The sequence below is a fragment of the Sinohyriopsis cumingii genome, chromosome 19 (genome assembly GCF_028554795.1).
Source record: "Sinohyriopsis cumingii isolate HCF-2022 chromosome 19, ASM2855479v2, whole genome shotgun sequence".
NCBI classification, from domain to species: domain Eukaryota; kingdom Metazoa; phylum Mollusca; class Bivalvia; order Unionida; family Unionidae; genus Sinohyriopsis; species Sinohyriopsis cumingii.
The window spans coordinates 58,298,514-58,326,456 of NC_142979.1; the positions used below are offsets into that span (position 1 = coordinate 58,298,514).

General features: G+C 34.0%; 1 protein-coding gene across 1 annotated transcript in view; it reads left to right on the plus strand.

Moving 5' to 3' along the window:
* LOC149775767 (DNA excision repair protein ERCC-6-like) overlaps positions 1–27,943 on the plus strand; it is a 175,223-nt gene that overhangs the window by 145,305 nt on the left and 1,975 nt on the right. Inside the window, exons 19-21 of the mRNA XM_089943693.1 lie at positions 601–818; positions 14,624–15,695; positions 19,996–20,056. Of these exons, the coding sequence (XP_089799819.1) occupies positions 601–818; positions 14,624–15,695; positions 19,996–20,056 (1,351 nt within the window). The remainder of the gene's footprint in view (positions 1–600; positions 819–14,623; positions 15,696–19,995; positions 20,057–27,943) is intronic.

The window sequence follows — 27,943 nt, forward strand, 5'->3', positions numbered from 1 at the left end:
TGCACAAATTGAACACATTTTTTTTTTCCTAAGTCTTGGGACATACGATCTAGGTGGAGAAAATGTAACCATAAGTTCTGCGACAAAAAAATTTATTTTATTGTATTCCAATATATACAGTAAATGCAGCACATGTTTATAAGTCTAGTCCAAGTGCAATCTGCACAGACCCAGGTTTGCCTTCACACAATGTGACAGCAAATTGGGGTCTATGCCATTTCATCCGTCAAACTTGTAACTGACTTCTTCCTGATGGTGACTAGCAAACAAATGCTTATACATATTAGAGTGTTTATATCACTGTCAAACTGATTTGGATAGATGGTAAAACATGATTACAGGCAGAATATCAAGGCCATATATAAATTAAAGATTATTTGCTGAATATCTCAGATGTTGGTTTGAAAGCAGTCTTCAGAATGAAGGAAGATGGATACAACTGACCTTGGATTTGAGACTTTCACTCTTGCATGTACAGGCATTGGGAATTGAACCCAGTACTACAGAATTGCAAAGCTAACACTTTATCATTGCTTTTTTAAAGTTCCTGAGCACAACCAAACCAAAATCTTTAATTACTTTGTTATTTATTACTGATAGCAGAACCCAGGTTGGAATCAGACTATGTGGATTTAACGTCCAGTCCAGTTGGTATAAAGCAGGAGCCACGTGTAAAACAGGAGCATGAGGAAATAGAACTTGCATCATTTCATAGTGCCAAGGAGGATGACGAAGAGGAGGAGGAGGAAGACTCTACAGAGGAAGTGGAGCAAAAAATAGTCAACCTCTCCATTGTGGAATACCCATCAAACTTTGAGGTATGAATTAGCTACTGTCATACTTGTCTATTAAGGACAATTAAGCAGTAAAATGAATGTATTGTCTATTATAATGAACTGTTTTAAAGTACAGAGAGTTCCAGGTGAACTCCTTTTTAAAAAAAGATGAATCAAGCAAACCCATTCATATTTGTTTAATTTTTAGAAACAAATGCTATGCTTTGCATAAGTACAGTACAGTGTAACCGTAAGTACTATTTAACCCGTGAATTGTCAACTCTTTTATTTCTTAAATTAAATTAAAGCACAATCCAGTTCTTACAAAATACAGTGGTCACCCTTATGAACAGCCCCCCTGACCAGTGGCCACCCACTTTTTACGGCCAGAATCCCTTGGCACCATCAAGTTTGTGTTTAAAAGTACCCCTCAGTTTAAAAGTACCCCTCTAACCCCACCAGTAGTCAGTTTATTAGTGCAAAAAATGTCAAATTTACCCATATAAGCAGCCACATTTTATTTTATGACATGTCTACAACCAATATTTAATTCATGTGGTCAGGTACGTAATTCAAATATCTTTACCCATGTCTGTTTCCCAATGTCAAGTTTTCATTACTGTATGAAATGTTGAGTAAAGTACATGTATCACTAAGGTTAATATTATATTATTAACGCTGATGTTTACAAGAAATGGGGTCAACAGTGTTGTGATAGAGTTTAGGGCTTTACACAACAGATGATTTTTCTTCTTCTTTGATGATTACAACTGGACGTAATTGTCAAGATTATATCATGGTCAGCATGGGCTAAATATAGATTTTGTGGATTAACACACACAGAAATTAATCTTGAATGAAACAGGGTACCAGACAAAGACAAGAAAGCACGTGACAATACATGTATTGCTTCCTTTATAAACAAGGCATTTAGTATACTTTACAAAAGTTTTGTCTGTATAATTAAATTGCAGTACTGAACAATTAACAACATACAAATAAATCATTGCAAAACTTTAACATATCATCATGTAAACTGAGAATTAATACTTTAGAAGAAAAGTAAAAGTTATTCAAACTGATGACAACGGGGAGAATTCAAGATTTCTTGCCAAAATATTTTGTATTGGAAAAACTCAAATATACAATATCGTAACATAATTAGAATATTCTGCAGAAGTGGGAAAATGGAAAGAGAATTAATTAATATGCCAAGCAAGATTTAAATGACATTTTTTAATGGTTTTGTTATGTGCATACCATCAATACCAATTTGCATTTCACACTTAAGAATAAGAACTATTAACGTGTGTTAACTTGAAACAAGTCTGTTCTTAAGACAAGAAAAACCTTTTATTAATTAATGTTACTTTTACATGAAGATATTAAATGCTTTGCAGTTTCATACACATACTTCTCACAAATATAGTTTCCTTCTGGAAAGGCCACCTGTCTTATATGGCCACTTTCCCAGTGCAGAAGGGGTGACTGTATAAGAAGGGGACCACTGCAATGATACAAATTATAAAATAAAAGCAGTTTGTAACAATTTATTGAATTTTAATTTAACCAGAATTGGCACAGCTATGTATGTGACCTATTTTTCGGTTTTGCCAATTACATCTCCGTATCATTTATTACTGGTTTTTAAAGCAGTTTCAATGATATAATCCACATGTATATTGATTCAGAGTGTAAGACGAATCTCACACTTCCAGGTAAAAGAGAATTGACTTCTATGCCCCAAAAAGACAGTAACTATTCCACAATTGAACTTAACCAGTGCCTTAATTTACTACCATAATGATTGAAAGTCTTTAGACACCCTTAATTATTTTAAAAAGTAATTTGTTTATGACCTATAAATGTTGGGACACAAAATTATAGAGATTTTTTTTCATGTACTGTAAGTCTTGGGACACTTAGACCTTTTTTCTACTAACTGCTCAGTGTATTTTATGGAATGTAGTGACATTTTAGAAGAAAGAAAAAATGACTGTGGTTATTTAGGGACTATCATCATGAAATATGACATGGCAATGTTAGACATTAATATAATTTGTTTGAAAAGTCAATAAATATATTTAATTTTCTCTGCTTTCTACCTTATTTAGATATGACCATCATATGTATAATCTGATCAGATTTATAACAGTAACCTCTCCCATTTGTCTCAAGTTTACTATTGTTTGTTTACGCATTAATGCATCAGAATTTTATCAGTGCACCATTAATTACATTTTTATTTTGTCTTGAATCTTCAAGTACCTAGCTCATTAAAAAGTGATCCCAGCATGACAACTACAAGCAACAATAGTGTTTGGTTCATTACTCATATTTAATGAGTATATTTATATCATGGTATCACCGCATGTACATTGAAGATTTTAACTTGTGCTGAATGAAGTACATCCACAGGTTCAAATCATAGGCACTAAACTTAAATAATACCTCCAAAATACAATAAAGAAGTTTCAGAAATAATGTTTTGAAAATAATTGTAATACAAAAATAACTCATTGTATTTTGCTTTGGTGTAAGCGACTTGAAGTAAGTACCCATCCACACAGCTGCAGTAATCATGCTGATATTATGGAGTTAAAGGCAATTACACATCAAAGTACTGGCATATCGGCTAGATCCCAACTCTACCCTAGCCAGTTTCAGGGTTTATATCATTAAATGGCCTTGATTGCTATTGAAAAACAAAAGACAAACCCACCAATTATATTCAAAAGGTGATGCCAAAACAACCACTTGCCGATACCTGGAAAATTACAATTTTGTTAAGCCAAAACACAAAACTAAAATGAATCACTTATGATCTTAGTCAGTCTATATTCAGAATTTGAACCTATATTATGATCATTCTTTCATGAATACTTGAGATTTAGGTGAATATATCCTGGTTATTAAACGCGGGTACCTTTTTAGATAGATTATATCGCTATGAAGGATTGCTTATATCACCGAAAAACAGTAACTCGTGAGTGCTTGGATCATATTAAATGAAACATCTATGTGTGTCTAGCTGAAATGAAATCTGAAAGAATAAAATTTGGTAAAAATGCTGAATAAAACAAAATTTGCATCTAATATTTTTTTTGGAATAAACAGGAATATAAGTGATGTTCAGCACGATTTGCATTGTGCAAGTACAGTACATTATAGTAGAGGTGTCCCAGATAAACTCTTACCAGGCAGTGTATGATGAAGTCTTTATTTAACTTTATCTTATTTTTTGATGGAGAAACTGTTAAATACACGCATGGAAAATAATAAAAATAATCGTAGTTTATAACAGTTTATGGACATAGTTGTTGAAAGAGCTAGTCACTGCTGAATGATAGGTGTTCTTCTTGCCAAAATAGTCTTGACATGCATATAAGTATTGGGACATGAAATTTTTTTTCCTCTGCCAAGATTTAGTCATTATGGTATGGTATGTAATATCAAGGTATTTTAGTTAGAACAGTAGAATTATGCTTCTTTGCCTGTACATCCATGGAGTATATTCACTGTCAATATAGGACTCATTTAGTCAAATAATTTCTTACTCTGTACTGAATATCTAAAAGCAGTGCTTCCCAACCTTTCTTGGCTGCAACCCTAAAAATAGTTTTCCTAAGCCTCACAATCCCATTTCCACATTTTTATAAGTTTTGCCACCCTCAACAACAACAACAAAATGATGGTGACCTTCAGATCGTCCTTTTGAGCTGGGGTTTGGAAACCACTAAACTCAAGACGTTGGCATGAAAAGTTAGGTAACCCTGGGAACCAACAATGCAGTTAAAGAACATTAATTTGTATTTTGTGTTTTCCTATCTTTATTCTGGATACTGTTTGTCTGTTGATAGTGTAGCATACCTGCCAACCACCAAGCTTTTTTCACTAAGTTATGTCTTATGCTTATGGATTACACTCTTTAGATACATTACAAAAGAAAATGAACATAAAACAACAAAAAACTTTTTCATTTTTGTTATCATCTTTTAATCCACACATCATATAAATTTGAGACTATTCTAAAAAAGACAATTGCTGCGTAAGAATGTTTGTTCATCATAGAGGTACTTACATGTAATGTCCTTTTTTTCTATTTATAGTAGCTTTATATGACACATTTCCAAGAAAACAGACGGGTTTCATGAATATTATATTAATGAAGAGAAATGGGTTGCAGATCAGTCTGTGCTTTATAAATGGTATGGATTTTGCCCATTTTAACCAATTTGTCAGTATGTTTTGTGTTTGTATTCTGGTACTAATTAATACACATGGATTTTGCCCATTTTTGACTTGGACCAGCTGCAGCTCCACATTTTTGCCAGCATACAGTTTATTGTAATTATGACATGTAATATATAGATTACACTTTTTATGTGCAGATCATTCTTTATTGTCACTTAGGTTAAACTTATATTTCTCTAGGGGGATGTTAGGAATGTCAGTGAGATGCAAATTGGAAATGGCTGTCAAGATGCTGTATTTGTTTGTTGCACCAAATTTAGAATCAGCGGTGCAACACTTGTTTAAGAAATGAGAGAAATTTGGCTAAAGTTCCACTAATCCTGGCACATGCTTGTTTCTGAGATTTGAAACCACGCCACATAGTGTGGAAACTTTTTGAGCATAAAACTCAAGCTCAGAGCATAACAAATTTACCAGTGTACATCTCAATTTATAATGAAGTTAGATTGACACAACTGTCAGGAACATAATAAATTTAACAGTGTACATCTCAGTTTATCATGAAGTTAGATCGATACAACTATCATGATTTGAAGTAAAGTTTCATAGTCAAAGTGTTTTGATAATAACAGTGCCACCCGTATGAAATGTTCCACATGGATTGGATATGGAATCCATAAGTAATTTTACAGTCGTATCCATATGGACATTTTTATTCTAAAGCTGAAATACTCTTATGGATTTCAGTGTATCCATATGGAAATGTTATGGATTCCTTACATACTCCATTTGGAAAATCCCATGGAATATGCAAATTAGTCCATGAGATCTGTAAGTTGTCCATATGGAATACAATTATAATCCATATGGAATTTGTGAATAATCCATGATGAATTTGGCAATAGTCTTTATGGAAGTTATGAATAGTCCATATGGAATTGATAAGTAGTTCATATGGAATTTGGTAATAGTCCATCCTGTACGAAATTTTCCAGGCGTACTTAAAGCAGTTTTCAGATGGGTTTTTTAAGCTCTTTCTGCCTAAACCTTAAAAAATCTGCTTCAGATTTCTATTAAACTGCCAAATGATTCTTAGTCATTATTGGGAATCAATGATAAATATTCACAATAATTTTTAAAATGTATTATTTTGAGAGACATTATCAAATAAGATTCAGGTTTTACTTGTCCTCATTTTCTTTCTTGCATACAAAATCTAATCCATGATGGCATCTCTTAAGTCTTTTTCATTTCACTGAAACGTTTGGTGAGATTTCACAAATATTTTGACCAAAACTTTCATTGAAGTTGTGGTGAGATCTCACTAAAATTTAACTAAAATATTTGTGAGGTTTCACCAAAAATTTGACTAAAACTTTTGTGAGATTTCACTAAAATTTTGATTATTATATAGTATTTTACTGAAGTTTCTGACAGTAGTTTTTCAGACACTTGTACGCTGATGACACCCAAATATACAAATCTAGCCACCCAACTGAAGTTGATGCTACCGTCCAAGGTGTAGAGAGGTGCATTTCTGATGTGAAATCATGGATGACATGTAACAAGCTGCAGATGAATGATGATAAAACTGAGGCCATTCTGATCACAACACAAATACTTTCTCATTCACATCCTTTACCTCAAACAATAAATATCAGCAGCACCAACATTAAATTCACACAATCAGTACGAAACCTAGGTGTTACTCTGGACAGTACTCTCACATTGCACCAACATGTCATGAACATATGCAAGGCTGCATATCTTGAGCTGAGATGCATCAGCTCAATTTGCAAATATCTTTCAGTTGATGCCACTAAAACACTTGTGTATTCATTAGTACTTTCAAGACTGGACTATTGTAATTCAATTCTGCCTGGTTCGTCTCAGTATCTGCTCCAGAAACATCAAAAAGTTCAAAACACAGCTGTTCGGATCATACTTAGAGTACCACGATCAGAGCACACCTCCCCACTGCTCTGTACCCTACACTGGCTATCCATTCGATCCAGAATCAAACAGAAAATTTGTTCTCTGTGCTTCGTTTCACTGTTGGACTCTAGTCCAACATACCTATCCGACCTCACCCATGTGTACACACCAGCAAGATACTTACGCTGTTCTTCTGACAATTGTAGACAGTAGCCCCACTCTTGAACGGACCCCCTGACCAGCAGCCACCCGCTCCTTATGGCCAGAATCCGTTGGCACCGACAAGTTTGTGTTCAAAAGTACCCCTTACGAAAGGCCACCCAGCTAACACAACCAGTGGCCAGCATATTAGTGCAATAATATGAAATTTACCCCTCACAAGCAGCCTCATTTTTATTTTGATATGTATCCAGAACCAGTATTTTATTCATAACATGTGTTAAGTAGTCCAATTTCTGTTTCCCGATGTCAGGTTTTCATTGCTGAAAGAAGTGTTGACTAAAGTACATGTACCACTTAGGTTAATATTATATAATTTACGCCTCACGGGAAGCCACATTTATTCCATAAAGACGAGAATTTTAATCCATACAAAAGGGAAGTACACGTAATCCAATTAGCCTTACTGCTGTGTTATCATAAGATGTCCAGTTTAGTCACTTCGATAATTGCTAAAATTACAATTATTGAACAGTAGTAACAGCTAAGAAGTGCCAGCATCGATGTACAATACACAAGTCAGTAGGAAAAACGTTTGGTAGCCTTTATGGCTTCCCTTAGTAAGATGTTCACTTTGATAATTAGTGGCTATTACTAATGACAATAATTGTCAAAATTACAAATCCTAACGGCCGCGAGGTCAAATTTGCATGATGTTAAATGGTACATATCGAAGCCATTTTGGCTTCACTCGCTTAGTGTAAAGAAATATATAAAAAGAAATAGGGTACCAGACTGCGACTAACGAATCACGTGACAAGATCACTTCCTTTAAAAACGCATGGCAATTTGTTTAGATGCATAAAAAATTGTTTTATCAGTATTGTATTTGGCAACATGAATAACTTACTGCAAAAAGATCAACATGTCATCGAGGAAAAGAAAAATTTTCAGTTTAGAAGAGAAAGTGATAGTAAATCAACTGACCGATAGGTTCAGGGTTGGGGGTGGTCGATGATTACTTGCAGACAACTAATGTCGGAAAGACTCAGATAAACAATATCGTAAAAGATAAGGAAACAATTCTGCAGAAGTAGGAAGGTGAAATGGACAAAGAAAGGAAGATTGTTTGAGCCAGGAGATGTTTGTATCCTGATTTGAATGACAAGAAAAAGCAACAATTTTGTCAGCTGAATTGAGATATGACGACTCTACCACAAGTAATGGATGCTTGCACAGATTTCAAGTGTGACTCAATATTAAGTGTTCTGTCCTTAGTGAAGAATCAGCTGATGTTAATAATGAAGTTGTCGAATATTGGAACAAAAGACTAAACAATATATGCAGGGGATATGACAGCAAGGATATTTTTAATTGTGACGAGACTGGTTTGTTTTTTAGACTGTTACCCACAGAGTGACAGATGATGTGATCTGTAACATAATTATAAAGACAGTTACAAAACTATATCAATGGTTATTCATAACATTCTTTTGAATACGATGAAACAGTTTGTTTTTCATTTATTTCACAACATGCATGTGATATTTTAATGAAAATATTAAATGTTTTAGAATTAAATGTACTTGTGACTTTCTTCATATGTATTTACTATTCACATTTGTCATCCCCCTCTAGAAAGGCCACCCTCATTATAAGGCCACTTCCGTGGGGTGGCCTTATGTGAGGGGGACTACTGTACTCATTATTCCCACTATGAAAACAAAGTCATATGGACATCGTTCTTTTGCATACCAGGGCCCAGCAACATGGAATGAATTGCCCACTGAATTTAGACACAAACACACAGTGATCAGATTCAAGATAGCTCTCAAAACTCACCTTTTTTGACTGCAAGAATAAACTTAAAGACCTAATAATGTTTCCTACCTTAAATATTCTCAGCATGTTTTTTTTTTAATGTTTTCTAATTTCATGGTGTTTGTTTTTGTAATCATATCATTATATGTTTTTTATCTTATAGGTGTTGTCTAATGTTGTAAAGCGCTTGGAGCTTCTAAAGATTAGGCACTATACAAAGTCCTCATTATTATTATTATTATGTTGTAATTATAGGACATCCAAGGCAAGAGATATGGGAGTTAATAATAATAATAATAATAGTAATAACTTTATTTAGAGAAGGTAACTCAGTTAGTTACAGAACTAATCTACTGTGAGGCCTTCTATCTGTTGTATACAATATATACGTTATATACAACATGATGTGAAGAATCTGGCTTGACACTAAATAATTAAGTGATTTTAAAAAACAAAATATCAAGCCTGGAACATATGCATTACTCTTATTTTACACTGAATTCTAACACACCTTGAATATTTTGATAATATTCACAATAATGCCTCACAATATTGAAAGATGATTCTACGTGTGGGTCAAGAAAATTCTGCAAAGATATGACTACTTTGATAGACATGAGTATTTGGCAACAATTCCCCCCAGTGATCTATACGTTGTACCTCCTTAAATTCATTCTGGAAGTTAATCAGTTTTGAGTTATATAACTTCGAAATCATCCTGGTTCAATTCCTTGTCCTATTTAGCATATTAGCCGCTACTGTAAAGATCTTTATGGCACAAAAAGCAAAATGCAAGTTCTGGCATTCAGTTTTCATACAGATTGACCAATTACGTTCCCATCGACTTTGCATTCAATCTATTCTTATTGGCGCACATTTTTCAAATGGTTATTCAATCTCGTATCCCGCTTGAAAATTTGAATCGCCATGTTTAGCAAGCATGCTCATTCCCATCAGATTTCGTTATGCCATGATTCATTGGGCAAGTACAAACTTTTGATCAATCAGAAAGCTCTTTTATACAGTGATCATCTTTTAAATAATAAACAGAACAAATACTTATTATAAAGCTCATTGTGTAATGGGACTGGATAGAGCATTATTTTAAAAAAAGTTTCAGAGACAATATTAAAAAAAGGGTCCGTATCAATAAAAATCAGATTCAGGTCTGGAGAAAAGCAAAATTCTGATTTAAAACGGAAAAAACAAGAAAACTTGTTTGAGGGCAGTTAAATCCTGTTTAAGTTAAACAAAAATACAACAACAACAAAAATTGAAAAAAATATAACAAATGAAAGATATGGAAAGAAGATTTTGTGCCCAAAATTACAGCTATCAGAAAGAGGAAATATAAATGCTGCAGAAAATCAGTCAAATTGTACAAGAAACAAAAAATAAATTGTATTATATCTTATTGATAGTTTTTATTGAAATGTCAGTGATATTACACTCACAAAATATCACTAATTTTTTCAGAATTTTTGACAAACTCTCAGTGAAATTTCAATCACAAATTCCCACTGGTATTTTATTTGGGTAAAATCTAAAATACCATAATTTTAGTGATATCTGAGTGAATGTCAAAAAATGTTCACAGTGATTTTGCTGAAATTTCAGTCACATTTTCACTAGGGTATGATTTTTATAGTTGTAGAGCATATTTTAAAAGTAAGCCATTTTTTAAAAATTTTTCAGCATAAACATCAGATCAAGCCCAAAATCCACCTTGCACCAAATTTTCTAAGTCCAAAGATGCATCAATACTTGTACAGTGTGAACACGCTCCGTTATAACACAAATTTGATATAGCACGGTCATGGCATGGCTCCCAAAATTTTTATACATGTGTTTTTCTTGTGCACAAAACAATTCTTTCTTAAAAAGTACCAGAAAAAACAAAAATAGTTTGTAATCATTTTGGGGAAGAGATCGCGTATGAATAATAGAAGACAGTATGAATAATAGAAGACAGTCGTGGCTTGGCTCCTGAAATTTTATATGTATTTGTCTCATACACGAAAAAGTAATTTTTTCTTCTTAAAAGTACGAAAAAAAAGGCAAAACAAGTTTATTCTGGGATCACGTAGGTCTTCGCCAATGTCACAAACTTGGATTGTTTTTTCTTATTGGCTGCAAAACATACCATGTGTCTTTCTTTTATTTATTGGCGACGTTTGTTGGCTGCTTAAACTTTTATATACAACCATTGGTATGGAGTGCAGAAATTCAGAGGCCCTATGAAAGGAAGCTGCAAAATGGATATAAAATGCACTGAAAATTATCTGTTGTTACATAAACAAATTTTTTGTCCATATTGACAAACCATCTAAACAGTGCATTGTTACATCATAATCCGCTTATCTTGACATCTAGCATAAGTTCTGTATGTTGTGAAATATCCGCTTTTTTGTTGTTGATATTTCTGGTATCAGAGATCAACCGGAGGAGGCATTGTCTTGTAATCTATCTTTCATCGGATTTTCGGCCGCTTACTAGTAATTACTATATTTACAAAGACTGACATTTGTATGTGGATGGTAAGCAAAATTCATCTACTTCTCGGTCAGAATTAAATCCTTCAGAACACTTACATTTTCTGTAATAATCCCTGTCATCAGAACACCTGCATCTCTATCGTCCGTTGACCCGTTGTTAATTTTCAGATGCAAGAGTGGAAGGTAGCATCACGCTGCTACCACAAATGTAAAAAAAAATACATCTTACTTATTGGTTTATTCAATAGGCATGGAGAGACAGTAACTGGAATAGTCCAAACGACAGCCAATTCCTTTTTAAAAATGTACCCAGATAAAATAGTTTGCTGAAATTTCAATGAAAACAGATTACCTTTGAAGCACCGACTGTTATGAAAACGTACTCAGCAAATGGAAAAAGATACCAGTCTCAGTCATGCAATACAATTATTTGATGTTGCCGCCATAATAAGAAATGGGCATGTGTTTGGTTCTCCAAAGCTATCCTTTCGTGGTGACTTCAATAGCATATGGTGCATCAGAGAAAGCCGACTACAATCTTTCAATAACAGTAAAGAACTTTTCTTCAAAGGAAGTCAGTACCAAACTTAAATAAAAGTGATGGAATCTGATGGACTTTTGCATTTTCCAACATGACTGGTACACGTTAACTGTGCTGTGAAAGTTTCCTTTTTGTAGGGAAAAAGTTTATGCTTACGAACGCTACCAACAGCAGCTTAAAACGCAAACTAACTTTTACCGACTTGGAACATACTGAAAAGTAAATGTACTTCATCATTCATTACGTGATTGTGCTATGTTTTTCCATTGAATTCAGACCAATATGACCTGTTACAAAATTATGAATATTTTAAAGCTGTATGTTTGCATATTTTTGATGGAATCACTTGTATTGTGGATTCAATGTATATGATGAGCTTCACGGGTGAGTACACGGTGTTGATACTCTATTCATGCTATACATTAGACATTTATATATAAACAGGATTCACGTATATGTACAAATTCATGATTCTCTAAATAAAGTAAACTATTATATTTGTCTTCTGTTTTCACTAGAGGTGTATTTCTCATTTAATATGCATCAAATTAAGATAGTAACTGTGCTGATGAAACAGGTATTTTACCGCCTGCATTTATTATCTACACCCCCCACAATTTTTTGGGGTACATTTGCTTCAGCTAACTGACCTGGTTGCTTATAACATGGTTCAGTCTATAACGCGGTCGGGTTCTATGGCTCCCAACTACCATGTTATAGCAGGGTCATACTGTACTACCAGATAATTTTCTGATCATGTTTACATTTTCTCTACTTTTTTGGTAATGTCTGTGTCTGTTTTTAAACATCTGTGGAAATAAATAAAAGAAAACTGACATGTGTTTCTTCAAATTTATGAGTATATATTCATCCTTCCGCATCAGCTGCACTGACATATACATGTACTCAAACTTCCACCAATATTTCTATTTGAATCAGATAGTTTAGGCTGTTAATTCTTCATAGAATATTTTCCATGATGCTATTATACATGAGCCTGCTTTCCATATGGAAAAAAGTGCTTATGGATTAAAAGTTGCAACTTTATTCCATATGGAATTTTCACTTGCTGTGAAGTACTTATGGAATTGATATGGAATAAATTGTCTGATTCCATAAGATTTTCAGTCCATATCTCTTCCATATGGATTCCTGAAGTATTCGATATGGAATCCATGACAAATTTCTGTATGTGCAGGACTGAAGAGTTGCAAAGCACGCATGTTATCATTGCACTAGTTGAGTCCCACTTGTTTGCTGTGTATAGATGTAGACCCACTGAGGCTTTTGATTTAATGATTGGAAAATGGAGAGGAAGCTTACTGTTTGTAAGGAATTTTGATATAATGATTGGAGAAAATGGGGAAGGGATTTATTGGCATAGAATGCATGAAAACACATCTTATCTAGAGCTCTGATGGATGTTCTGTCAAGAATATCAAACTTTGTTCACTGAAAACCCATGCTTTCTTCCAGAAGCTTCTTTTCCAGTTGTTTTGATCAAGCTCATGCAAATGCTTTACTCAAACACTTTAAGGGGTGCTCACCAGTTATTATGTACTTTTGAGAGTGAATTATGTATGGTGAAGTTGTTTGCATTTGAAACATGCACAGTGGAGAGAATGTTGGCATATCTCTATGCTACTTTCATGTAATGTGGCTGACATTTCTTTGGATATTGTATTCATGGAAATTATACACGTGTGATTTGGATTTTTAATGTAGCTTTAACAATTTTTCAGTCATATCACCATGATATCTGCAGTATGACAGTTTATAATGATGTCTAGCACTGGGGCATCATGCTGCAGACATGTAGCATAATGTCCCACCCAGTCAGATGATTCTGACACTAGTCTAACCAGTCCTAACACTAACCTCATAATGCTGAGTGCCAAGCGAGGCAGCTATTAGTACCATTTTGTAAGTCTTTGGTATGACTCGACCGGGGATCGAACCCACGACCTCCTGCATCTGAAGTGGATGCTCTAACCACTAGGCCACCAGAGCGGTCATACATGATCTAAGCACGTTGCTATATAAAATGACTGCTCCCATGTGCTAAAAAGAAAATCGGCCTAAATTAGTTTAAAGTACACTATCTTTAGCACCATTACAATAGAGAAAATTAATCTTGCCCAACTAGACAATACCAGCTTCAGAAAGTGCAGTGGATGAATTAACAAATATATCAAATGTATTAAAAAAATTATCCTCCCTTTTATTTAAAATTTACATCTGAAGTCCATGAAGTGAAAATGACCAAGTGGAGCTAGCAGTTTTTTGAAAGGAGTAAGGCCAAGCTGTATACTCTATAACCCATATTAGACCCATCAATCATACACCAAAATAAAGATATATACAAGTTTTTTTTTAAATAGCCAGTATAACCCAGGGAAATTCTTTATCTTTAAAATTCTAACCCTACGAAGAATATGAAACTGTAGAGCGCCACCTTAATACTAATAGATGCCTGCTAGAGGGAAAGCAGACTGGTCTCAGTCTGGAACTGCTTACAACTTGTGATAAAAGAATCATATAATAACATCTGGGAAACAGTCTTTGACACAAACAAGTCTAGGTCATTTAGTATCATCAACTTTATATTTCATTATAGGTGTTTCATCTGGGCAGGTGTACATTTTTAGTACCTGCCAGACTGAGTGAGTGGAGTTTTAGATATTTGGTGTTTTACATTGCAGGACAATCCTGAAGTGAAGAGAGAGAGTCATTTGCAAGATCTAGATTCTTGGCAGCCATTAAAGCATGAACCCCATACACCAGATGAAAAGATGGAGGTTAAAGGCCATCCAACAGAATATTCCACAGGTAGCAGTCTTCCTACCAGGAAAAGTATCCAAAAGCAAAATGCTACACCCAGAAAACAGCAAATTATTGAGGAAGAAATTATCATATCACCAGATGCTGCAAGACCCATTGTGAAAATGGAGCCCAAATTTAGAGGCCTTGGAACAAGTGCACAGAAAAATTTGTCAGCTGAGCTTAATTCAGCGTTAATGACAGCCTTTGCTAACAATTCTGATTTAAGATCTCCTTGTCCAGTTTCAAGTTCTAGTGGTCAAAGTGAACAAATTTCATTTGAAGAATTGCCAAGTTTGGACAAGCAATCTGCAAAGAACTTGTACATGTCAATGGTTGTGGATTCACCGTTGACTTCCAGGCAAAGAACTCATGCAGAATTCAGTCCCATAGTTCAAGTAGCTGATTCTGTTGAAAATTCTCTAGTTCTTAAGAAAGATGGAAATGATACTGTAATTATGGAGTCTGACGATGAAGGAGATAATGATAATACTGATGTAAGTGTTTCAGACGAAGAGGGTGCCAAGGGAGAAAACAGTTTAAATGTTGAATATAGTGTGGTGGACAGTCCAATTATTACCTCAAAGACAAAAGGAGTGAAAAAGAGGGTGATAGAAAGTTCGGAAGAAGAGGATGAAGGTGGCTTTGAGATGAAAAACAAAACTGTTGAGTATTCTGACAGTGAAAGTCTTGACAAAAGTGATAGTGAACTAGAGGATAGTGCCAAAGAATATTATAGTTCAAGAAAGGCAGACACCAGACAGATCAGTAGATTAGAAAGTTCTGAGGAGGTGACAGAGGCAAATGAAAAGGATGAGAACTGTTCACTTAATGAGCAGCAGGAAGAAGAAGAGGAGGAGGCAGCTGAAGAAGGTTCACTTGAGGATGAAGATCCAAGGGAAGACAACTCAAATATGGAGGAGAAGGATATGGAGGAGGAAGAGGTTGAGGATGGTAAATATGCATTAATAATGGTATATATTTAATTGGTATACTTTTTACCAAAATTTTCACATTTTTATTTCTATCTTTTCACTGGTTTTAATAGATGTTGGTAAATAGACTATGCAAATGATGCGTCATTTTAGAGGTTTGCTCATTTTAGAGGTTTGCCCATTATGTTTACACCACTGGCCCACTGATTCAAATGAAGGTCATTTGGCCCATTTTTCTCAAACCTGGTTTAATTTTTATCAAGCTTGATCAGTAGGCTTGTGGATGAGGACAGTTATGAACAATGGCCATGCATATTAATGAGGTGATCTAGCATCTGATTGGTTGAGTCTGTCAGCACTTTATCAACTATATTTCTATTCATATTTCTATCAAATTTAGTAAAGAGGCTTATATCATCAAGGTACGTGTTTGGTTTTTTTCAATTAAAAGCAAGATCTATGCATTATAATGAGGTAATCATGCACGTGATTGTCTCGGTTTCTCATCACTTAAGAAACGATTTTTGACCTGATTTTGATAGGTTAGTAACATGAAGATGTTGGATTGTGAGTGAAAAATGTGTAAATTTATTAGGTGATCGTACATCTGATGTACAAATATTTTTTTTGTTTTACCACAGGAGATAGAGTATTCTGGATACAATTTTGATAAAACTTAGTATACCTATGACATTGAGCCCTTGGTTGTCTCTGATTATGAGTTAAATTCGTGTGTTTTATTGATGTGACTTCTCATCTGATTGACCAAATTTATTTATTTCTAGTCTTTTCTAGTTTGTAAACAACCTGGTAAATGGGTCTGTATCATCAGGTTCTTGGATGTCTTCATTTATGAGGAAAATAATGCATATTAATCAGGCTTAAAGAGTGAAATCTTGTCAACATGTATTAAGATAGATAAAACCAATATGAAATAAAATTTGAATGATATTTTACATAACATATATTCTTACAATGTACTTAGATGTGTTCATAAGCCTGCTTGGAGAAACGGTGAACTGTTAAATTGTTTAAGTTGGTTGAGTGAGCAAGTTTTTGATTTTTATCATACATGGCACGTTGTTGTTGTTGTTGTTGTTTTGGGGCTTAACGCCATTTTTCAGCACACGATAGGCTATACATGGCGGCCAGTATTAATGGTGGAGGAAGAACCCGGGAAAACCCTGGAAAGAACCACCGACCCACGAGAAGCATGGCATGAATCATGAAGTTCATTTTGTGATATGAGTGCACACAACTTTGACCTGAGGAAGAAGGACAGGCATAGAAAATTTACATGATGGTTTATTTAAAGGTTTTTCATGTTTAATGAAGTCCTTGATAGATTTGTTTTTATATGGGATAAATTATTATGAAGACATTAATTCTGCAACATGATCATTTGCCCCTTTGACCTTGGAGACAAGGTCACAGTCATAAAATAATTTATTGAAAGGTTTTGGTTAAATGTATTTCTTTGCTCACAGTTTGTAAAACTCGTAATGGGCTTTGTCCGTATTTGGGGTGAATCATTATAAAGATATATAATGAACTCCACCTGAGTGCAACCAGTGAATGGCTGAACATGTTGTGCTGTATTTTGTATATTTTTTCGTACCCTTTAATGTTTTGTACACAATCCAGTTATCAAAACAATAACTATTTAAAAATATCATAATTTTTCGTATATATTACTTTGTATTTTTCAAAAATACATTAAATTATTGGACATAAAATTTCTACTAAGATTATTTATGTTTGCAAAAAAGATCGAAAATACCATATTGCAATTGTGTTTTTACAAAAATTAATAATTAATTGTTGGTGAGAAAATACAATGATTATTGCATAAGCTCTCTTACTGATATTACAATATCTACTGGTGTTTATTAACAAATGGACAAAGGACTTCACAGAACATACCTTTAAATATTATTGTTAATTAGTTCTTATTAAGTCTGTCACCATGTGCAATTTAAAATGTGTTTGGAAGCCTTATGATGTTTTATTATCCAATAAAAATTTGATCTTAGTACATGCTTAAGTGAAGACTTTAGACCATTGATCAACTAGCCTTATTGTTTCCTTATAGTCATACAAACAAAATATAAAAACCTTGTCATTTTCTATCATAAATTTTAAAATCACAGATTCCATTAAATCGATTAGGTATATACATATACTATATTTTAAGTGCTTGTACTGTTTTGACTTGGATATAGTGAACATTTTATTGCAAATCTATTCTACATTATACCCCTCTATTGTTATCTTTATTGGTGAGTTCAAATAAGTAGTGCGTATGATCGCTTGTCTTTATAACATCTGGAGTATGGACAATGACTTCGATAGCACATTGACAGATTTTCATGTCCCTAAAGAGAGCCTCATTTCCCTACTGGCAGCCTCGCTGATTTGACCTCTTCTTTCGATTCTTGCCCTCAATCTGGTTTCAACTGGAATAACCAAAGTGCTAAGCATGTTTAATTACTATATAAATAACACTTCATAACCATGTGGTTGTTGTGACATTGTATATCATAATTAAAACAAAAATGAATTGTTGATTTAGCGGTGTTTATTGATAATTGAATATAGTAGGGTTGTGATACATGAGGATTATCACAATCGTCAGGTAAATGAAAATAGTCCTTTTTCTCTTTGCATAAGCTACAAATAAAAACCGCCCTGAATAAATAGTCTTTTACACTGGCAAAATTTTGTTTCATCTCTCTCATGTGCACACACACACAAACACACTCACACACATCAATTAAAATGTGATTTCAAGTTCTTTTTTTTTTATTGCAATTTGATAATGAGACTGTTGCTGTATAATACAAGTTGAACCTAATTTCTTGACAATGTGGACTCGTATCATTGCGTACAATTTGCCAATAAATAATATCCATAACAAATACATGTTCAAACCATCTTAATCATTTTGCCAATATTATACAACATAACAGCTACATATGCTCTAAATGCAGACAAGCTTGCACACTGAGACATAATCCTCTCTCTCTCTCTCTCTCTCTCTCTCTCTCTCTCTCTGTTCAATAATACCATTAAAAATCTTTTTGATAACTCTTATTGTTATTGTAATTAGATTCTTGAGTTGAGAGCAGAATCAGACAGAAAATATATGTTTACTTTGTATGTTTGTACCGTTAGGTTGTCGCATAGCATGTGTTCCATAGAATTTGTTCAGGTACAGTCCCCTTTATTTTTCGTACATGGTCAGTACCACAAAATGATAATTATTTATTTTACATATAATGTTTTGTACGCTTAAATAAATGATTTTTTTCTTGTGTGTGAAAAATTACATGAAATACAGTAGAACCAATATGTGCCTGTATTAGTCAATTTTCTTTTATCTTTATAAACAATAAACAACATCAGTATGGTGGCAAATTGCAAAGGAATGGGAAAATATAACTTACGAAATAAAGACAGAGGTATGAGAAACCTGTTGAAATTGGAATAGATGGACAGGAAACTGATGGTCAAATGATTGAACAGTTTTTCAAAAAAGTAACCATTACCAGTTAATCCTACTGTACCGTGAATCAGAAGAATCTGAATTATGCTTGACATGGAAAAATTGCTAGAGAGCAAGTAGGTATGAATATTCATAAGTAAAAACTGAGTCAGAAAAACTAATTAGTCTGCCAGGTAAATATGAACTTAAAATTAATGTTTGGTTTATATATTATTATTTGTATGAAGGAAATTTTTACTTTTACTTACTTAGAGTAGGATTAATTAGGGTACTTTCATCCACTCCAACTTTTCCCCAGGATAAATGAAGAGAGAATGGATAAAGACATTGGAATCTGCCAATAAGGGCAAATATGCCAATTGTAAGGGTTGCATAAAAAAATTATTAGTCGAAGAAACAAAAAGAATCGTCAGGAAAACCATTGGAGTTTGTTTCTCCATTTTGAAAAATCATTTTTGGTGGGAAGAGGTTTTGTACACTGGATCCAGCCCACCCCACCCCTGCACAACAATACAGGCAGTGTCCTCTCAGATCCCTGTTAAGGAAGATCCTCTTGTTAGTTCTGAGATTTGTTTTCTTTTGTTCATATTTCCATACCCCATGATAGTTTTTTGTCAGTCTTGGACAATTCATATACTGCAATATGCATTATCAGCCTTGTTACCTTGTGATCAGTGTCATTTGTTTTTGCAGCCATGCTTTGATTGGCCTTCTTTTCATAAAATTCCCTTGGGCACAAGCAGTCAGACTTTTTTTCAAGTTTAATAATTTATTTAGAAGTATGACTTATGTTTAAAAATTATACTTTTTTCAGGCTTTGACAATCTATCACAGGAGGCCAAGGAGATGTTCAATCACCTAATTGACACAGGAAGGTATGATTACCACCTGTAACATATTTATATATTTATATTTATCTTGTAACTCAAACAGGAACGGTAGATTTCGATGATTCTTTGGTGACTATTTTTTCTACTATACTCAAAGGACAGGGTGATGAAACCCAGCAATACATTGTATCAACACCTACTTTTTATGCACCCACCATTTGCATGGCATATTATATGTCCATCTGTTTTTGCCCCTTAAGTTTTCCTTTTCCACATGACAGCCTTCAGTTGTACAGCAAATGCCTTTATGAAACTGGATAGCTTGCACTTGGGGTAAGGAAGAAGCCTATCATCCTTGGAGTCAAGAAACCAAGGTCACAGTGACTGAAAGAAGAAAATGGTTTTTGCATAATAATGTTACTTCTAGACCATGTACCTTGACCAAGCTTGTACTTATGGTATGGATTAAGCATATTGATTTGGGGGTCAAAAACATCAAGGTCATAGTTGTTGTGGCTTGGAGAAAAATGGTTTTTGCAAAGTAACTTATTTGATAGGGTAACTTCCTTGACCAATCTTTGTGGATGGCTTGCATTTATGGTAATATAGAAGTGTTTAGATTCCGAGTTCTAACAGTCAAAAGTCACAGTCATGGCAAGTCAAATAATAAAATAGGTTTTTGAACAATAACAGTAGTTCAAGACTGCATACCTAAACCGAAGGTCCCTTAATATGAGACTCAGTGGTCAGTACTCGTCAGAGTCAACCATGCACTGATCGCTTCTGTAGAGAGAACTATTAAACACAGGACAGCTTTATAACATACCTTTCATTGTACTCATGCTTTTCAGCTCAGTCCTTAAAGTCCACTGTGAATATAATTTTGGGCCCAGTTATTCAAAATCCACTGTCGATATAATTTTGGGCATAATTATTCAAAGTTCACTGTTAATATAATTTTGGGCCCATTTATTCAAAGTCCACTGTCGATATAATTTTGGGCCCAATTATTCAAAGTCCACTGTCGATATAATTTTGGGCCCAGTTATTCAAAGTCCACTGTCTATGTAATTTTGGGCCCAATTATTCAAAGTTCACTGCCAATATCATTTTGAGGGGTTTAGTTATATCTTCATGCAGTTTGTGGAATATATTGAATAATGCACTTAGACTCATATTCATCAATATAAGAATTGAAGAATACACATAGACTCAAACATATTCATCAAATCAGGACTGAAGAATGCATTTTGACTTGGACATATTTGGCAGTACAGTGGAACCCCGCTATAACGCGATGATCGGGGTCCATAAAATCGGATCGCGTTAAAAGCGGGGTCGCGTTAATGCGGGGTTTTACAATATTTAACTTTTTTTCCGAGAACATATACGTGTATACATGTACAATGATCAAAAGTCGGCTTATCATCAGATGAATATTAACTGGAATGCATTAATTAAGATATATTCAAAATAATCGATGGCTAATATATTTATAGGTTATTACTGTGCATTAAAAACGTTTACTAATTTTTATTTGTTTGAACGATAATACAGATTGACCGATAATACCAGACTATCGCTATATCATGAAAAGTGTATCAACACCGTATGCTACCGTGCCGTCGTGGTATGCAGTTCATCCATAATGGATGTAATTTCATTGAAAATCGTACAGATTTAAAATATTCAATAATTTTGTAATAGTCTGAATTCGTCGTGTAAAATATAGGATGAACAAAATATTGAAACCATTTACTTGCCGTCTGATATCGTACGGTCATTGCATGCAGCTATTCCCGGGTCTACATACGGTGTCTGTACAAATTTCATACCGCTAAAATTTTATCATATGCGACAACTGCAAGAATAATTAACAATCAACGCATGATTTCAGCGTTTTTGAACTTGCTTTTCCATAACAGTAAAATATTTTTTTATACATGTATAAGCAAACAACGTACACAGATAAAGCTCGATAACTAAGTAATGAAGGCCTGCAATGGTTACGAATCACTTTTTATATAAAACAAAATTAAGCTGAACGGATGTACAATTTCATACCCTTTTAATTTACAGATAATAAAGTGGATATAATTTACTTTCAACTGTTTGTTGTTTGATCACACCGCCAAGCACAGCATACATGTTGGCGGCTTTCGTCCTTTGATGTTTATTAAATTGTGCGACTCTTGTATCAACCACAGCTTTGTCTGCTGCTTGGCTGTGATTGCAGTTAAATAAGAAGCCCATGTCGGCTATTGTTTGAGCAATGACTGTATACAGAATTCATGGAAGACAATCACAAAGACAATTTACTGGCTTTACTCATGGATCCGTAATAAGTAACTCTTCCGATAATGTTTACTTCGGCTTAACAATTCAAAAACCTAATGAAACCAGTTTTCTCTTCTAGAGTAGAATACGGAGCTTCACCACAACCTGTTCAAATTGATAAATTTCAGAAGCCAAGCGTTGTACACACTATTTCTCGTACGTTATATATATCGTATTATTTTAGAATTCATACACGATCACTTCTCCAAAATCACTTGAAGAACCTGGATAAATTGTTAAGTTCCGATCGTTTATTATTAAAAGTCATAAGCGAATTCTTCCACCAAATTATAATAAACGTTTTACACACTATTTCTCGTACGTTAAACAAATATTTTCACGGTCCGATAAAAATACATGTAAATGAATTTCAAATTTCAGGAACCATGCCACGATCATATTATTTTAAAAGTCACAACTAATCTCATGCCCAAAATGAAGTTAATTTCTTGTTTTGTTTTTTTTACTTTTCTCCAAATTTTTTTTCTCCATGTGTGAATGAATATACGAAATTTCGGGAGCCATGCTACGACTGCGTTATATCCGAATTCGCGTTATGGCGGGGCGCGTTATAGCGGGGTTCCACTGTATAAGGGCGGGAGAATGCACTTTGACTCAATGATATTCATTGCTGTGGGATTACAGATTTCACCAAAAAGTTCATGGATGTATGAGTTCCTGCTCATGAATTGCCACCACAAGGGTAGGATTTCTCATCCACACATGAAATACATAAAATTTACCTATATAGGTAATTGTGGCATGGCTCCCCAACTTTCATATACATGTATTTTTCTTGTCCATGAAAAAATATATATTAAAAGTGCAAAATAAAAATGTTCGTTATCATTTTGGTGAAGAGATCGTGTAGCAATTCAAAAATATGACAGTGGTGGTGTGGCTCCTGAAAATTCATATACACATGTATTTTTTTGCACATGGAAGAAAAACTTTCTTAAAAGCATGAAAAATAATGTAAAAATGTTCATTACCATTTTGGGGAAGAGAATGCATGAAATTCTCACTTTGTTGGAATGGAGATGCTACAGCATCACAGTGATCATTCTTGGGATCGAAACTAATTGCTGACAATTTTATTGTTGAGGTTTATTGTTTGTTGTGGTTTATTTTCTGAATTTAGTATTGTTGTAAAGTTAGAAACATTCATAAATTGACTTGAATGATGTTTAAACTTCACATTCCATTTACTGAAGAAAAATGTAAAAAAAATCAGGAGATTTATGAAAAAATCTGGAGCTAATATGAAATTGGGAGGTAGGTGTGGAACAACCCCCCAAAATTGGAAGTTTTTGTTCTCCAGCCAAGAGAGTTGACATGTATGGAAGGCTTCTGAAATTTTAAAACTTCAAAACTTTCTTGAAGTTTTGAGCTAAAGTAAACTTTGGAAACACAGTATCTGAACCAAGAACTCTGGTCTTAGTTTATCGTTGAAAGATGTCGGCTCAATGAAAATAAAACCATTAAATCTTTTTTGTGTTTGTCCTCAATGCATTCTGTGTACAATCATTGCTTTGTGTTTGTCTTCAATGCATTCTGTGTACAGTCATTGCTTTGTGTTTGTCTTCAATGCATTCTGTATACAATCATTGCTTTGTGTTTGTCGTTAATGCATTCTGTGTACAATCATTGCTTTGTGTTTGTCTTTAATGCATTCTGTGTACAATCATTGCTTTGTTTGTCTTCACTGCATTCTGTGTACAGTCATTGCTTTGTTTGTCTTCACTGCATTCTGTGTACAGTCATTGCTTTGTCTTCAATGCACTTTGTGTACAGTCATTGCTTTGTGTTTGTCTTCAATGCATTCTATATACAATCATTGCTTTGTGTTTGTCTTCAGTGCATTCTGTGTACAATCATTGCTTTGTTTGTCTTCACTGCATTCTGTGTACAATCATTGCTTTGTTTGTCTTCACTGCATTCTGTGTACAGTCATTGCTTTGTCTTCAATGCACTCTGTGTACAGTCATTGCTTTGTGTTTGTCTTCAATGCATTCTATATACAATCATTGCTTTGTGTTTGTCTTCAATGCATTTTGTGTGCAATCATTGCCTTGTGTTTGTCTTCAATGCATTCTGTGTACAATCATTGCTTTGTGTTTGTCATCAATGCATTCTATGTACAATCATTGCTTTGTGTTTGTCTTCAATGCATACTGTATAAAGTCATTGCTTTGTATGTCTTCAGTGCATTCTGTGTACAGTCATTGCTTTGTGTTTGTCTTCAATGCATTATGTGTACCATCATTGCTTTGTCTTTGTCTTCAATGCATTCTGTGTACAATCATTGCTTTGTCTTTGTCTTCAGTGCATTCTATATACAATCATTGCTTTGTTTGTCTTCAATGCATTCTGTGTACAATCATTGCTTTATGTTTGTCTTCAATGCATTCTGTGTACAATCATTGCTTTGTGTTTGTCTTCAGTGCATTATGTGTACAGTCATTGCTTTGTTTTTCTTCAATGCATTCTATATAGTCATTGCTTTGTCTTCAATGCACTCTGTGTACAGTCATTGCTTTGTGTTTGTCTTCAATGCATTCTGATACAATCATTGCTTTGTGTTTGTCTTCAATGCATTCTGTGTACAATCATTGCTTTGTCTTCAGTGCACTCTGTGTACAGTCATTGCTTTGTGTTTCTCTTCAATGCATTCTGTGTAGTCATTGCTTTGTTTGTCTTCAATGCACTCTGTGTACAGTCATTGCTTTGTGTTTCTCTTCAATGCTTTCTGTGGACAATCATTGCCCAAACAATATCCAGCATATATATGTTCTTTTAACTGCATACACAACCAAGCAGCAAATGATTGGGTGGTTGATAAAAGATTCTCACCTGAATTTATCAATCAGTTGATTTAAGTACATTCCTAATCATCAAAGTCAATTGCCAAGATGAAACTTTTCAAATTATGGGGCAACAATTTATAAATCATCACCTGTGGTGATGTTGCTAGATGCAATCAGCTGAGCAGTGAATGAAATCATCCATTCTCTATAAAAAATTATCCCATTGTTTATCAACAATTATTCTTGCAGTAGTCATTCAAATAGATGTAAATGTGTTCATTAGTGTACAGTTATAATGGATAACGGTATATGGAATCATAAAGCTTTAATCATTAATGAGATTGAAACCCTTGACAGGATTAGGTTCAGTGATAAAAAGTCACAATTAGCTATGTTTGAATTCTTCACTTCAAGAATGTGATGGACTTTGCCAAGAGTAAACATGAAAGTAACAGAAAGCAGCTGATAATCGGTTTTTTAAAAACCCAATAAAGTATTATGATTCCCAGATGAGATAATTTTACCAGTATGAATTTATACAGACATTTTACCAGTATGAATTTATACAGACATTTTACCAGTATGAATTTATACAGACATTATTAACCTTGGTATGTACTGAATGGTAAATGTGCTTCATCTTTCATTATGTAATTTTGCTTTTTTCTTCCACTGAGTCCACACATTAATTGTAACAAAATCTGTATGTGGTTGGGATCTTTCATAAAACAACTTTCCAGAAGTAAGTCACTAGTACATGTTGTTTTCAGCCGTATAGTACATTTTGTAGAACATATATTAAATATGTATGGCTATCAAAAAAAAGCCCCAAAGACATCTCTAAAAACAAAATTGTCATAGAAATGTTAGTGAAAGACTTTTTTTTACTTATTACAATGCTGCAATGAGATTGACGCCCACTTAAAATAAGCATAAAATCCCACTTTTTTAACATGAGAGATAAAGTGCATGGAAATGGACAGAAGAAGAAAAAAGACTACTTAACTCTGCACCTGTTATAATTACCATGCATAAGCGATAAACAGTCATGATAGAAAACGATGTAAAACTATCCCTTGGGCAGTTTATATAGCGGTAATTAAGGGCAAAGAGGTCAGGTATAAACCACCATTTCACATATTACTTAACTGGCTGACAATAGCTAATTTGATGTCACCTGTTTAAAGACTGTAGCAGGTAAGCTCTTTGTGCTAACTTGCATAGTTGTGCAAACAACCCAGTATAGGTAAATCAAAGAGATGCTAAATTCATGTAGAAGAAAGTTATTTCACATCGTTGTCTTGAATGTTAATGCTTAAGCCATCTGTATTAAAAAAACAGCAGCAATGTTTCTTGCAGATGGGTTTTTACCAGATATATTAAACAGAATATTTCTGTTGTCAGAATAGTGTGTAAGTGTGATTCATTTTTGAAGGCAACATAGGAAGCAGTCAGTTATCAGCAAAGGAATCAAAGCCCAGAAAAAATAAATTTCACAACTACTGGTTGTACTTTGTGAAGCACATCAGCACAAAACAAAGGGTGGGTGGGTGAGGATTTTATTATTTGTACATATGAGAAACTATATACAATATATATATATATATTTATCCTTCGATAACTCGTGCCCTGATAACTTGCAAACCTGCTTATAACGCGGTGTCAGGCATGGATCCCATTTTTTAAACCTGAAAAATACCCCAAAAATTTATCTCTTTTTGTTGAACTTGTAGAAAATCACGATCAAAATTGGTAATGGAAACTTTGATGTATCGCTCATTTTATCATTAAAAACGGTAGATAGGACCTGGAAATTTTAATCAACACTATGAAATATCGAATTTAAAAATAGCTCATACAATTTTTTGCATTTTCTTTCCAAACAACATTCCTAGTACACCGCAGTTAACGATATGTAAGGAAATTTCTATGAATGAAAATGTCACTTACGTTGCGTGGAGGCAGTACTTTAATAAATAAATACAAATTAAATAAAAATTTATCAATTGAAATTTGTGTTCTAGATCCATATTTTAGTTCCTTTTAAGTGTAATAGTCATAAATGCAATGTGTCCTCTTGTAATTAAATGTAAAATGCATCAATCTACCGTAACAGCTATGTCTGCGAGCGTTTCTCTGAGAACCTAATTAAGTACCAACCGTGTTTTGATAACTGATTTGCAGAAGTATCTGTTGTATTGTTGCGTTGAATTTAAAGCTGGCCTCCTTTGTATTATCACGTTAATTATGTCTTTTGAATAATAAAAAAAAGGAGGTGGAATAAAAGAAAAGTTAAAAGGCACAAAAATCAGACTAACTTAAAATCTAGCGGCTTCGGTCGTATGTTGGGTGAACTCACTTCATTTGATCAATCGAACACTGTAATAAACGTTATTGTGTATGTAACAGAAACTACCTTAAACTCACCGACTCTTTCATAACTGTGATAAAAAATAACAAGGCAGCCAAGCAAAAAATGAATACTTCGTAAAATATAGAGCTTGATTTCACAGATACGGACCATTGTGGGCAAGCGAGTTTCAGAGAATTCTTAAACTGAGTTTTAGAGATATCCTCAGGGATGATAAGAAATTTCATTATTACTTCTGGTGAATTCATGACATTAACATTGTACTAATTGAACAATAAAAAATTGAGTTTCGACGTAGACGTGTCACAAAATAAATGTCGCGTGTTTTTTAAGGAAATAAAAGGAATCTTGTTTGGTGGTGTATCAACAGTTAGTCTAGTTCTCAAATTATGGGCTACCACTTTGGCAAGATACTAT